Consider the following 13,142-nt stretch of genomic DNA (forward strand, 5'->3'; position numbering starts at 1 on the left):
TGTGTCTCAAATGCACTGCCTGTGAAACTTGACAGTGTAATGAGAGGTGTGAAGGGCTGCAGGGCTTCTTGAATATAGTTATTTTGGCTTTGATACAGGCTGGGTTCATGTGCCTGGGTGTAAGTGAATGTTGGGTTCATGAAAATCCCAAACCTCACAGCAATAAATGAAAAGTGCCATGCTTCACCCTGTTTCATATCCAAACAAAGCAAAACCATAACTTACACTTGCTATTGAAACAGGGGTCATTAATCACCTCCATGTTCACCAGAAATTAGGTCTAGGCTCAGTTCAGAAGAATGCCAACCAAAAAAAAGATAGGATTTAAAAAAGCACTTCAATCTCTTGCTAAGCTTGCAACAAAATTTCCTGACAGGTCTGACATACTGTAGGTTTTGTAGCACAATTCTGAGCAACTCGAAGAGGAACAAAATAAGTCTGAGTCCAGAAAACTGAGGATAAATAGCAAGAGATGTTTCTTAGCAGGTGGGTGTGCCAGGCCTTGGTGGGATCTCCCAAAGGAAGAGGTGGAACTGAATTGCCTGGAGACAATCAGGTCTTTGCAGGTACAGCCCCTGAACAACACTGCTTTTCCTCTAGGCCACAGAGGGTGACAAACTTGAGCCAAATTGCTGGGAACTTTGCCAAAATGTCATGACAAAGTCCTGTGTCATTGACAGGATTTCCTCCACTTACCATTCATTCGCTAAAGACAAGTCTGGCTGGAGCAGGTCGTGCAAACCTGAAACCAGATAATACAGAGAGTATTTAGTCAGGTAGCAGATATAGGCTCTGAAGGAGAAGTGAAGCAGTGGAGTTCAGAGTAGCTACTTAGGACAGCGTGGCTGTTCCAGATTAGCCTACCTTCTTCCACGGAAGTGTTCCCCAGCAGAATGTACTCCCCATGTCCCCTGGACAGCACAACACCCAGGCTGCAGGAAGGAAGGAAAACAGAGGGCTGTCAGCAAGGAGAGGTGTAATCCCTAAACACGACACTGCGTTCCGTGCAATTACAACCCTTAAAGACATTAACTCCCTCCACAGCTATTAAAGAAAAGAACATCATCAAAAGAGGATTAAACGAGATCCTATTTCAGCACAAGAGGCTAAGGAACCTGTCTGTAGAGCTATGAGGCTTTTTTGGTGACAATTTATTTGGCCAACATTGTAGGTTCAGGTCAACAATAACATTTCTCAAATCTGTGCCAATTTCAAACTGTTTCAACTGGGGAAAAAAAAAACCACAAGAAAATTGTGCTTGATTTCTTATGTGATGTTTTGTAATTTTCAGTTTATAACAATGTTTCGTTTAGAGCCATACACCAGAACATAAAACACATTCAGTGGAACTGAAAATTGAAGATATCTCATTTGTCTGAAGTGAAACAACATGCTTCACCTAAGGTATAGATTTTGGACTCTGAACTTCAGATAAATCATAATATTCCTTTTGAGTTGACCCCAAACGATATTTTAATGGCTATAGGAACAAAGAAGTCAGTTATTCACATTGCTCTACTCATGAGTTGTAGCCAGTTCTGTGAAGAAAAGGGATCAACTTCTGTCCCTGATGGCAGACTTCTGATACACCATATTGGTGTCATGCGAGCCCTTGCTCACCTGAAGGGTGTGTCACTGATGTCCGTGAAGAAATAATCATTGGTGAGGAAGAGAACTCGTTTCTGGAATAAGAGCATGAATAAGAAAGTGAGAGACCATCTGACAGACCAAGAGTACAGTGATGATGGGGACCTGGGATATACGTCCCCAAGGCTAAGCAAAAGCAGTTGATCAGTACCAACACTTCACACCCTGCTAGGGCTGGCTGGAGGCACGGATGAATGTGCAGTATTCAGCAACTTGTGACTTTCAGGTCCAGGCAGCCACTCTGTCTTTCCATCTAGGGCTTCAGTTAAACCTTTCTTTGCTCTAGGGCTTCTGCACAAGCTGCAGGAAGGGGTGGGGGAAGGTGCCCTCCCTCTTGCACCCTCCGAGCCAACGCACTGGGGCCCTGCTGCTCTTTTGCTATCCAGAGCAATCTTCATGGTTTTGCACATCATCATCGTCATCAGCCCAAGAAGGAGAGGGGGCTCAGTGGGGCAGGTAGGAAGGAGAGGTGGGGTCAGAGGAGAGGCAGGATGGCAAACCTACCCACTGTGTGGGCGGGCAGCCGGGGCCAAGTCTCCCCACTCCTGTGGGAAATGCTGAGATTCCTGACTTTTGCTTTCGTGCCAAACTGGGACAGAACATTAACATATTCCAATTTTGTTAAAAACATCAGTTAAAAAAAACCCCAACATTTTCAAATTGAAAAAAAGTACTGATTCAAATCCAAGCCGTTTTGATTCACATGGAAATATTTTCTTCAGACTGACATTTCAACTGAAGACATTTCAGATTATTGAAAGCTGCTTCAGAACTTCAGCTGTTTGCCAGACTGGCCTTTTCCTGTAGGAAAGTGTTGATTTCAGTGGAACTCTTTTCCAAAGGAGAAAAGTTTTTGGAAAGTTTCTATCCAACCTTTATGCCAGTATATGAACCCTAATATGTTTAAAATCCCAGCCCCGGTCTGAAAACGAGGTGAGAGGATGTATGTGGGAGGCAGGGAGTGAACACAGAAAACTCACTGTTCCCCAGGGAAAGTCATGCCTGCTCTAACCTGCTCAAGCTGTGCAGCAGTGGAAGTGGAGCAAGGCACAAAGGGCGAGCCAGCGCCAGCTCCCCAGTGTGCCTCGAGTCTGTGCAGGCTGCAGATGGGCTGATGGGGATGGGGGTTATTGTTAGGTGAGGAGGTGGCAGATGGCTCAACCCCTTCCCTCCCCTCTCTCTCCATGCACGGCAATTGTGTACTGCTGAGAAACAGGGTCCGAGTCTTTCGCTGAGCCAAGATGTTCCAAAAGTGCTGTGATACCCCCAAGGAACATGGCAAGGTGGTGTTTTGGTGGCTGTGGGGAAGGTACAAGAGGTATTAAGCCTCCCTTTCCTTGCCAGTCCAATCTGATGGTAGAGACAAGGAGGCATAGGGAAGAAAGAGACCTAGGGGTGTAGGCCTGCCCCTGAAGGAAAGGATGCAGTAGAAGATGGCACAGGGGTGCCATTACTCTGAGACCCTTTCCTTCAGGAGGGCTTCTTCTGCTCACCCTTTGTGCCCCTGACCTGCCCCTCTTCCGCACATGCAGCCACTCAGCACTTGCACCTTGTGGGAGGGAGGGCAAACCCCTGTTTGGGCAGGGGGAGGGGATGGGTGGCCAGACCTCCCCAAGACAGCTGGAGGTATCACCACTTATCCATGTGAAGGAAGAGAAGCAGAGGCACCCTTGAGCCAAGCGGGGCTGACGATGATCAGGCAGGACTTTGCTACATGTCACAGAGGAAGGGAGAAGGCAAGAACATGGGCGTGTTGGCACAGTGATAGGATGGCTGACTACCAGCACCTGTGGTCTGGGAACACATGTATTTCCAGTTTTGGTATCACAGAATCACAGAATCAACCAGGTTGGAAGAGACCTCTGGGATCATTGAGTCCAACCGTTGCCCTGACACCACCACGTCAACTAGACCATGGCACTAAGTGCCATGTCCAGTCTTTTCTTAAATACATCCAGAGATGGTGACTCCACCACCTCCCTGGGCAGCCCATTCCAATGTCTAATAACCCCTTCTGAAAAGAAATTCTTCCTAATGTCTAACCTGAACCTCCCCTGGCGAAGCTTGAGGCTGTGCCTTCTTGTCCTATCGCTAATTGCCTGGGAGAAGAGGCCGACACCCACTTCACTACAGCCACCTTCAGGTAGTTGTAGACTGCAATAAGGTCACCTCTGAGCCTCCTCTTCTCCAGGCTAAACAACCCCAGCTCCCTTAGCCGTTCCTTGTAGGTCAGACCCTCCAGACCCTTCACCAGCTTGGTCACCCTCCTCTGGACTCGCTCCAACACCTCAACATCTTTCTTGAAGTGCGGGGCCCAGAACTGGACACAGTATTCAAGGTACGGCCTCACCAGTGCCGAGTACAGAAGCGCCTCACTGCGTAAAAACACAGACTTTAATTCACTAAAATAATAAATTAGCCCATAGGATAGCCTGACACATGAAGACAAATCCTGTATAATTAAAAAAGAAAGGAAGCCGATTATATCCTCCTGGAGAATATTGCTGCCTGCTTCTGTTTTATTTATACATTACACTGTATCATCTCTGTACTAGGCAGCCAGTCCTGGCTAATGCCATTATCAGTGGTTTGCCACAGCTCCTACCCATGTCCTTGCTCTTTTGCTTTCACAGTCACAACCCTTTTGTACCCTAACTGCAAGCAATGGCGTTTTTGCCACTAGATCTCTCTAACAACCTCCCCTTGTCCTTGATCCTTATTTTTCCCCTTTCTATCTCACTCTGCTCTCAATACCTTCCTGAGATCAACCTGGGGAATCAATGTTTATGTTACTGACAGAATAATTTCTATCCCCTTCACTCAGCCCTTCTCTCCATCTCTCCACTGTCTGACTGCCTTATTCTCCTTGTTTCAAGGCTCTGTCAGCACTTTCTTTGTTTCAACGCTGCTCTGTTTCATCAGCTAGTAGAGTACAAGTGGGAATTGCTAAATTTCACTTCTGGTCCCCACTCCCTGTGTATTCTGATACTAGTAAAACTGTCACATACTCAGCTTCAGGCTCCTATTGTGCTTCATAAGTCTTGCATAGTTGCAGAATAAAACAGGTAATATCTCTTACCAAGGCTACTTTTTGTTATCTTTTTTTGCTGGGCAGGGGAGAAGAAAGATGTTCCTAAAATACTAAACTGAAAAGGTGTCTTTGGATGACTCAGAAGAAATGTTATTGAGGGTGCACAGAGACAGAAGAAAGATGTTAAGCTAACAAAATAAACAATCTAGACTTACAAAGGATAGATCTTGCTGGAAAACCCTGATTGCTTCTCTGACAGAATAACAAAGGTAATTGATGAAGGGAATAAAGGACACACAATGCATCTGGGTTTATATAAAGCGCTTGAAACAGCTTCTCATGAAATTTTATTCTAAAGGATCAGTTAAAGTGGGCTTAAATAAGATGTGGAGTGAGAACCAGCTGCAGTACTGTAAACAAAAAGAAACAGTAAACAACAGGGCATTGAGGGAAAAAGATCTAATGAGAGGAACAGGTAGACTCTTGTCTTAGGAGCCCTTATGGACAGTGATCTGTAAGACAAAATAGAACAACATTTCTCTGCATACTGAGAAAAAGTCCCAACAGCCCTAAAAATTAGAAAGACTGGACAAAAAGGAGGAGTGGGATTCATGTGGAAAAATGGCAACTGGAATAAAAAGCAAACAAATGTGGAAACCAAGGCAGCTGTTCTGGTGCAGCTGTGGGAGGGAGAAAAAATTGAAGGGAGAGCAGAAAGGAGATTTGGGGCTCCCTATTCAGAAATATCCTATTGCAGAGAATAGATGCTCTCTACAGAGCAACAGGGAAACAGTGCTCAAATAATTCAGTGAAGCCCTGGTACTTGTGTACTAGAAATGATACAAGAGACAAAGGGGACAAAAATAATTGCTGAACTGCTTGGACTGAAAAGTGTGCAAGTACTTCAAATGCAGGTGTTGACAATGCCCAGGAGAGGAATGGCAAAGCCATTGGCAGGTACCTGATAGCTGCAAACACCAAGAATAGGGAAAGGGAGTTTAGTTGCAAGATCTAGCAGTACAACATTTCGAGGAAATGGAGGGGTGTCTTCATTAGGAAATGGCATCATTTCAGCAGTGGCTGTGAGCAGTTGGTTTATTGGAACTGGTGCTGCCTGTAGCTTAGCATGGGAGCAGTTCAGCCAGCCTGATTGCTGAAAAAAAATGCTGTCTATAAAAGATGGAAAATTTTCCTGAAATATGGAAGACTTCTGGGCAGTGTAACTTGCAGGACTCTGGAATACTTCCTAACAGGAAATGATGGAAGCCAAAATCTTTAGGAGAGTTAAATAAACTTGAATGAAAAAGTACCAGTGAACATATATGTACAAGATAATTTTGCACTGATTCCAAGGGAAGATGTATAGCCCTACATTAGAGCTGGTAGGGAATATTCAAATGTCTCTATTTCACTAGGACTTTTCGTAAAACGTCTGTAAATATTTGCATAGAAATTTAATCCCGGACCTGAATAAAGGAAATCACATTCTGACAGAGTGAGGGACAAAATTTTCGTGAGTGTTTTTGGGTAGAGAAAGGGAGTCGCAAACTAGTCTCCTGTCCTGGTTTGGCCTAAACCAGGCCGATTTTCCTTTCAGTGATTTTTACTTTCAGCTAAGTCTCCTCTAAGTAACTGCACTTTCTGAAACTAACTGCATGCTTTGCAGACAGTGTCTGCTTCCAGGACTGATAACGCTCGAAGTTTGTAGTTGTCGCTGAGGCACCGGTAGGGATGTTGTGCAGAAAGGCTCTTGCTGTACTTGTTCTTAGAGAAACCAAGGTCACTGCTGAATTCCTCACTGCTTACGAGTGAAGAGCCGAAGGGGGGGTCGCAGCTGCAGGGAGGAGCAGACAGGGCAGGTGACCCAAAATTGACCAACGAGGGTATTCCATCCCATACACATCATTCTCGGTATAAAGCGGGGGATCACGAGGGTCTCACTCTCTTTCTGCTATGGCCGGTGTCCAAGGAGGACTCCGTCTGTTTTCCTGCTGCCCCCAATCCCGATCCGTGCATCCCTGAATCCAGCTCTCGACCGTCGCTAGGCCCAGCCTGGGCCTTCCCGGAGCCTGCCCTGCAGTGCCGGTGGTGACGTGGCTGACTTCAGGGGAGCTCAATCTTGGTTTTGTATATATATTTGTATATATTTGATTATTTCTATTATTGTTATTATACTCTTTTCCATTATTATAGTTTATTAAAACTGTTTTAACTTTCCAACCCGGAAGCCTCTCTCCCTTTTCCCTTTCCCTTTGCGGGGGGGGGAGGGTTAACAGAGAGCATCTGCCATAGGTTTAATAGCCGGCCCAGCTTTAAACCGTGACATCTCCAAACCTCTTTCTGTCTATGTCAGCTCAGCATAGTCTTCCCCATTCTAAACTCTTGAAGATCTCAGATTCATTTCACAGCCCTATAAACAATGATCAACATGCTTTTTGGCTTTGCCTGGACAAGGCAGGGAGCTGTGAGGCATTTCCAATACCTTTATAAGAGCAGAATGTCAGTAGGTATAAAGAGCGCTTCTAACGATGCTCTGGTTTATGTCTTTAGCACATGTTATGTATGTTGTGAAACAATAAAATCCTCACACTCAGAAATGCTGAGCATTAAAACCACATCCTTTGTGGTTCTTCAGCACCCATTTCCCATCCCCTTCCCCATGTGACCTGAACAGAAAGATGATTTCTTACCCCTTTATCCACAGGGACCTTCACATCCATAGAGAGGTAGCCTGTTTCCCCATTGATCATGGCAGTTCTCAGCTGCAGAGGTGAACAAGATTAGTATTAGTGTCTCCAGGCAGGGCAGGACAGGAATTAATAGAGACGCTGTCATTAACATAAAGGGACTGGCAGAAAAGAGTGACTGTAGGTACCATTCCCCCAGCTCTTTCTTGCTTCTTTTAAACTGAAAACCTGTTCTCAGTGGTCAGGATCCTTGTTCAGTCAGGCTGGCAAGTGACACAGAATAATAATGGCTTATGCTGAAAGCTTGTTGATATGTGTTTTTAGCAAAAAGAAAGGATCTAGAATCTATGAAATTGCCAGTCCAAATTTCAAACTTCACCCTTTGGCAGCCAGAAAGTCATTAGCACAGTGCTTTGAGAGCCTGGAAGAGGAGACACCCGAGAAACCCACTAACTCCCCGAGACCGATTCCAAAGCTCTTTGACATTTTTTTAAACTGATTTATAAATTATAGGCTATATTCAGCACCACTTCTGAGGTGCAGCAAAGCAGCTGTTTAACACAGCAAAGCAAGACTGTATGATAGCAGGGTAGGCAGCGAGAAGACCGCTTTATTCAATCCAGGTTCCAAAGGTGAAATGTAATTTTCACAGTGACTCCCAGCTTCTTTCAAGAAAGAGCCAGGGAATTTTTCCACAAGTGCAGAGGCTTTGACTTTAGGTCCAGCCTGCCAGAGCATATCAGTCTATTGCTTCAGCCTGGATAGAAAAAAAGGTAGGAAGTATCTTATTCATTCACACAAATTGCTTCCTTACTTTCAGAGACAGGCTTCCATTCAGGTGCTGGCCAGTCTCAAACAGCATTTGCTTTACAAGGCCACAGTTTTGTTTATTATGGCTGTTTGATGTGGGTTATTTACAGACCTAGAGTATAAAGCTTGTGTTTCTCAAGGCCCACATCTTGGAAATCAAAACACTGACTAGTATTATTACTCCTTTTTGGCTAAGAGTTTTTGACCTCCTGCCAGAGCCACGGCATACTCTCTGTTCTGATCTGACAGCCTGCAGCATTTGCTATGGGTTCTGGGTTTGGTTCAGATATTGTTGTTTTAACCATATCTTCTTGAATGTCAGGCATCTTTCATTGCCCTGTAAGGCAGAGAAGTAAATCAGTGGATATTTGAGATCTCCCTGGATCTCCTCAACTCCAGCTAGTCTGCAGGCAGGCTACTTGTCCTGTGCCCAGCCCCCAGAGGACAGTGGCTGTAGGTTGGTGCCACAGTCCAGGCTTGCTGCTTCTTCCACAATAGTTTCCCCGGTTTTGAGAAGTCAATTACAGTCCTGGTGTCTGGGAGCCCCCATAATGCTCAGTTCTTTTTTGGCAGGACACTTCTGGCAACACCTGGCCTCCACTTTGAAAAATGTGTAGCAGAGTTTGGATAGAGGGGTGCTCTGGTGCATGCTGAAGCTCTTGTTCCCGACACCCCAAACAGCAAACTCTTCTGCTCCAGGGCAATGAGTCTGTGCCGTCCCCATGACTGATAACGAGCACTGCTGACTTCTTTCCCCTGTCTGCTTGTGTGGTTTCAAACCAACACAGACATGCAGTTCACCTGAGGGGTCTTACAACATCAGGGCATTTTGCCACTCAGTTTCAACATCTTTGCAGACTAATTTCTTCTTCAGTGGTTCTGTCAAGGCTGAAAAAAAATCTGTTGGGGTGACAGCTCCTAGACTGCTGCAGAGGATCTCTTGACCCTTCCATTTTCCCCTCACACTGAGAATATCCCTGTGTTGCTTTACAAGCAAGCCCAAACTTCCTTGCTGCCTAGCGGCAGATAGTACTGTTGTGCATCAGTTGGTATTTCCCAGACAGTGCCGTCTTCCCTCCCCCGGATTTCTTTTTAGCAGCTGGCTGTATTATACACCATTAGCACTTAGGCATATTTTTCCAGTCTGAATTTGCTGCTTAGCAGTGTTGCTGAGATTATGCTGCAACTGATGTTGAGTCTGTCATTGATCTAATACCATAGCTGCAAATCTGAGTGTTGAAATGTTGTCAGCTTTCTGCTGCAGTGGGTGTATCTCGAGAGTCTCTAAACTGGCTGAAGTCACACTGCAGATATCATTCGCGTCACCGAATGTCTCTGTACCCTCAGTGACTGCAACCTTTCCTTCTTCTGAAAGATGCAGTACAGGAACACAAAGTGGCTTTGTTTTTCATGCCTCTTTTGACTTTTTTTTTTCCACTGGATAGTTTTACTCTGATTACCTACAGACAGAAACCTTACACTTTGCATCATATTTACTTTCAAGTATCAATGTTATTTGGTCAGACAGGAACCTGCTAGACAAATAGATATGACAGAAAAGCAAAGTCCTCTAATTTTCTGGAATTTTTTTTCTAAAATAGCAAACTGAGTAAAGAGGAGCAGCTCTAAAAGTGGCCTCAGTGAGAGAGAAAACTACAATGGGAGCATAGCTCCTAGAAGTGAACCCATGCAAAGGCATTGGCAACCTGCATCTTGGTGGTTCCACTGCATGTAAAGCCTCTTATTTTTGTCTTCCTTTCCATGTTTCACACCCAGTCCTGTTGTGTTTCCATTCTCAATTTGCCACTCTTCCACTTCCCAAGTTCCTTTGGTGTGGCCCTTTGTACTTAGCCTGCACTAGTGACAGTAGCTACTTTGATCCTCTTGCTGGGTAGTTTGTTTGTCCTACCTGTTTAAGTGGATATCTATAGCATCAGATCCGTTTATCTCAGCAGTCTCCCCTGTAATCCAGAAGCATGTGTCCCACAGCTAATTCTGTCTTACTCCAAATTCAGTTCTTATCTTAGTAACTTAAGTATCTATTCTCTCCTAATTCGTCTGAGTAAAAGAAAACCAGAGAGAAACCTCTCTACCTTCTCGTTATATCTGGGTTCCTAGTTGTGCAATGCGGCAATGTGCAGCCGTTGAGGTGCATACTGCTTCTGGTTTATCACTTTTTAATAATTTTGCTTGAAAGATAGTAGAAAAGGTATTTTCTCATCTTTTCCCTCTGATCAGCTGTTGTTTTCAGTGCCTCCCCACCTGTGCAATAAGGTAGTTTCTGGAAACTTGTTTTTCTCGAGTAAGTCCCTTATCCTCTTTGTTTGCTATTAATAGTGACTGCAAGCTTTAGTCTCTTTTTGAATGCACTTTCTGCCTTGTTGCAGATCTCATCAGTTGAGTGGCTTCAGCTACATCTCACATATTACATGTATGGGCAACATCATGGGACACCGCCATACTCCTAAGCTATCTCGGCTTTGTATTAAGGCAGCATTTGGGCCATGTACACACAGACTAGCTCCCGGGAGCACCCTTCAAAGTGCATCCTTCCTCCTGCCAGCGCTTTCCCTCCCTGTTCCATGGGAAGGAAAACTCATACTGGGAAGGAAGACAAGCACTTTGTAGAGGAGCATCATTCTTGTCCGCTTGTAGACTACCAGCCTCGCTTAGTCAGGGCCAGTCAGGCACAGAAGAAAACAGAAATGCCTGCTGCCTGCTGCTCCCCCGCCCCTTCCATACGGGCACACAAAGTAATAGAAAGAAAGCAGGAGCTACAAAAAAGGCTAAAGTCACTTTCTGGTACTCACTATTTCATCCTGGTCTTCCCATTCCACTTCTGAGAGATCTACGCTGTTGTAGTTCGGCTTAGGCTTCAGTTTCTTTCCTTCTTTATACTGGTGTTCATTAAAAAAAGCAAAACAAAACTAAACAAACCAAGTAAGTGGCTAGATAACTTCCTAAACTAACCCTGTAAGAATTGATATGTAATTTGAAAAACAGGGGTGCCCCATTTATTCTCTGACTAGGAAGGCAGCATTTGGGTGCAAGTGCCTTCTCAGTCCCATGCCATGTATTTCTTTAAGCAGGCAGTGTGGGGCTAGAACAGTTCAAGCAGGAGGCTGTTCAAGGAGCAAGGGACAAACAGGAACACAGATAAATTTGCAGGTAAAGGCTACAGCCTCCTTTGTGAGAATATTCTTCTAAATAGATCAGTACAATACACTTGCCTCCAGGAAATAATTTTTTTCCCACAACTGAGTGTGTAATCCCATTAACACTATAACACCAGTGTGAGATCTTTTCTGATAGGAATTAGGCTTTGGTTCCACTGACAGAAATGTAAGCTTTTCACCTAGGGCTAACTGATGCAAGAGAGCTATTTCCCTGTAATCTTTCAGGTGAAAGAAAAGGTGTGAAGCAGACTAAGAGAGGCCAATTTCAGGTGGAGGATAAAGCAGTGCCCTTGCCTAGCTTTGCCTTGCCCCATCCTGGACACACAGTGTGTCCCTTCTCTTCACATAGTGAAGTAACTACCCGTGCCTGTGGTCTCCCTGTGCAAAGCTGCCTTTTTGAAGACAGCCAGTGTGAAGCCCTGTGGTGGCACTTTCTCTTGCCAGTAACCACACTAACACTTATAGCTGCATGCAGGTAAATTTGTGCAGACAGCAACGTGCATGAAATGTAAAATCATTGTGTGCCTGGGTGTCTGGGTAACAAGGCCAGCCGTGTGTTTGCGGAGATGTGCGGTCTGGAGCTCCGTGTGGCACCATGATGGAGAAATATTGTCCTTGTGTCCACTCCCTCAAGTCTCAGAAGGTCTTTGCAGCCTTCTGGTCTCTAAATTGTCTCTGACTTACCATGTTACTAAGATTTGTGGTACTGGACTCTGCTAGCCTCAGATTCCAAAAATGTCCAACACTACAGCTGCTGGGTAGCTATTACTGGGGTACTACTCATGCTGAGTCTTCTTGTAGAAGATACACCCGAGCGAGTGGAATTGTTTCTTCAGACCAGCAGTGACACCTTGCATGAATGCAGATACATGTGCACCCACAGTAGAGCAAGTGCACACAAATACAGCCTCCATGTGCATTCTTATGGAGAACAGACAGGCAGGGTACCTTACACTTCATGCACTTTTGTGTGCATATATATATCTATGCATGTGGAATTGATTTCTCTGTCCCTCATGCTCCTGGGTGCCTATATATCAGAGCCTGCTAGTCTTCACAGCTCAATAAAATACAAGAAATCAGAGGCATCCCTGAAAGTCACTGTTTCCAAGTAAGCAGAGGTTCTCAAATTCACAGCTATACATACCAAAGGACGGAGGTCTGGGTGTGAAAGGATGTAACCGTTGTTGGTGTTCAGAAAGGCATACCCATGGACACCCAGCTGGAGAAAAAAGCATTAGAATAATTAGTGCTTTAGCTAGAAACATTGCTGTGTAATGGGTGCCACTGACACTCTGGCACCACCAATATTCAGAAATATTTTCCTTTTAAAGATAGTGACCAGCAGAAAATACGGTCCACCCCAAACTGTTTATCTCCGGTACTCTGGCTGCTCTGTCTGAGCAGGCTGACTATCCTTGGATGCACAAAAGGATGAGCAGGTAGTTGATTTGTGTACACATTCAGAAAAAGATGCCCTCCTAGAGTCGATTGTCCTCGTGGACAATTACCACCCAGAGGCAGAATAAGCTCTCCACAGCAGGCAGACCAGTGTCGCACATAAAACGGGCAATGATGGAGAATGTCGTAAATGGTACAGAAACAGCGGTGACACGTCTGTATGCCCATCACTACACATGCACAGCAGTGAATGAACAGGTGAGTATGAATCTCACAGATGGCTTCCCTGGAAAGCAGGTTGGTCTTCAGAGGAGCTCTGTATTATGTTTTAGTGTCGGCAAGACCAGACCTAGCCTAGGCCAATTGTACAAACCCGTAGTCTTAAAATGC

At 45.0% G+C, this 13,142-nt stretch overlaps 1 protein-coding gene across 1 annotated transcript in view; it reads right to left on the reverse strand.

The window, feature by feature from the left end:
* The window catches only part of CACNA2D4 (calcium voltage-gated channel auxiliary subunit alpha2delta 4), a 131,784-nt gene that overhangs the window by 78,466 nt on the left and 40,176 nt on the right, over window positions 1-13,142 (reverse strand). The window contains exons 17-22 of the mRNA XM_068401022.1: window positions 12,499-12,573; window positions 10,986-11,072; window positions 7,369-7,440; window positions 1,621-1,682; window positions 865-932; window positions 697-742 (exon numbers count right to left, since the gene is read on the reverse strand). Of these exons, the coding sequence (XP_068257123.1) occupies window positions 697-742; window positions 865-932; window positions 1,621-1,682; window positions 7,369-7,440; window positions 10,986-11,072; window positions 12,499-12,573 (410 nt within the window). The remainder of the gene's footprint in view (window positions 1-696; window positions 743-864; window positions 933-1,620; window positions 1,683-7,368; window positions 7,441-10,985; window positions 11,073-12,498; window positions 12,574-13,142) is intronic.

The sequence above is a fragment of the Nyctibius grandis genome, chromosome 5 (genome assembly GCF_013368605.1).
Source record: "Nyctibius grandis isolate bNycGra1 chromosome 5, bNycGra1.pri, whole genome shotgun sequence".
Classification (NCBI taxonomy): domain Eukaryota; kingdom Metazoa; phylum Chordata; class Aves; order Nyctibiiformes; family Nyctibiidae; genus Nyctibius; species Nyctibius grandis.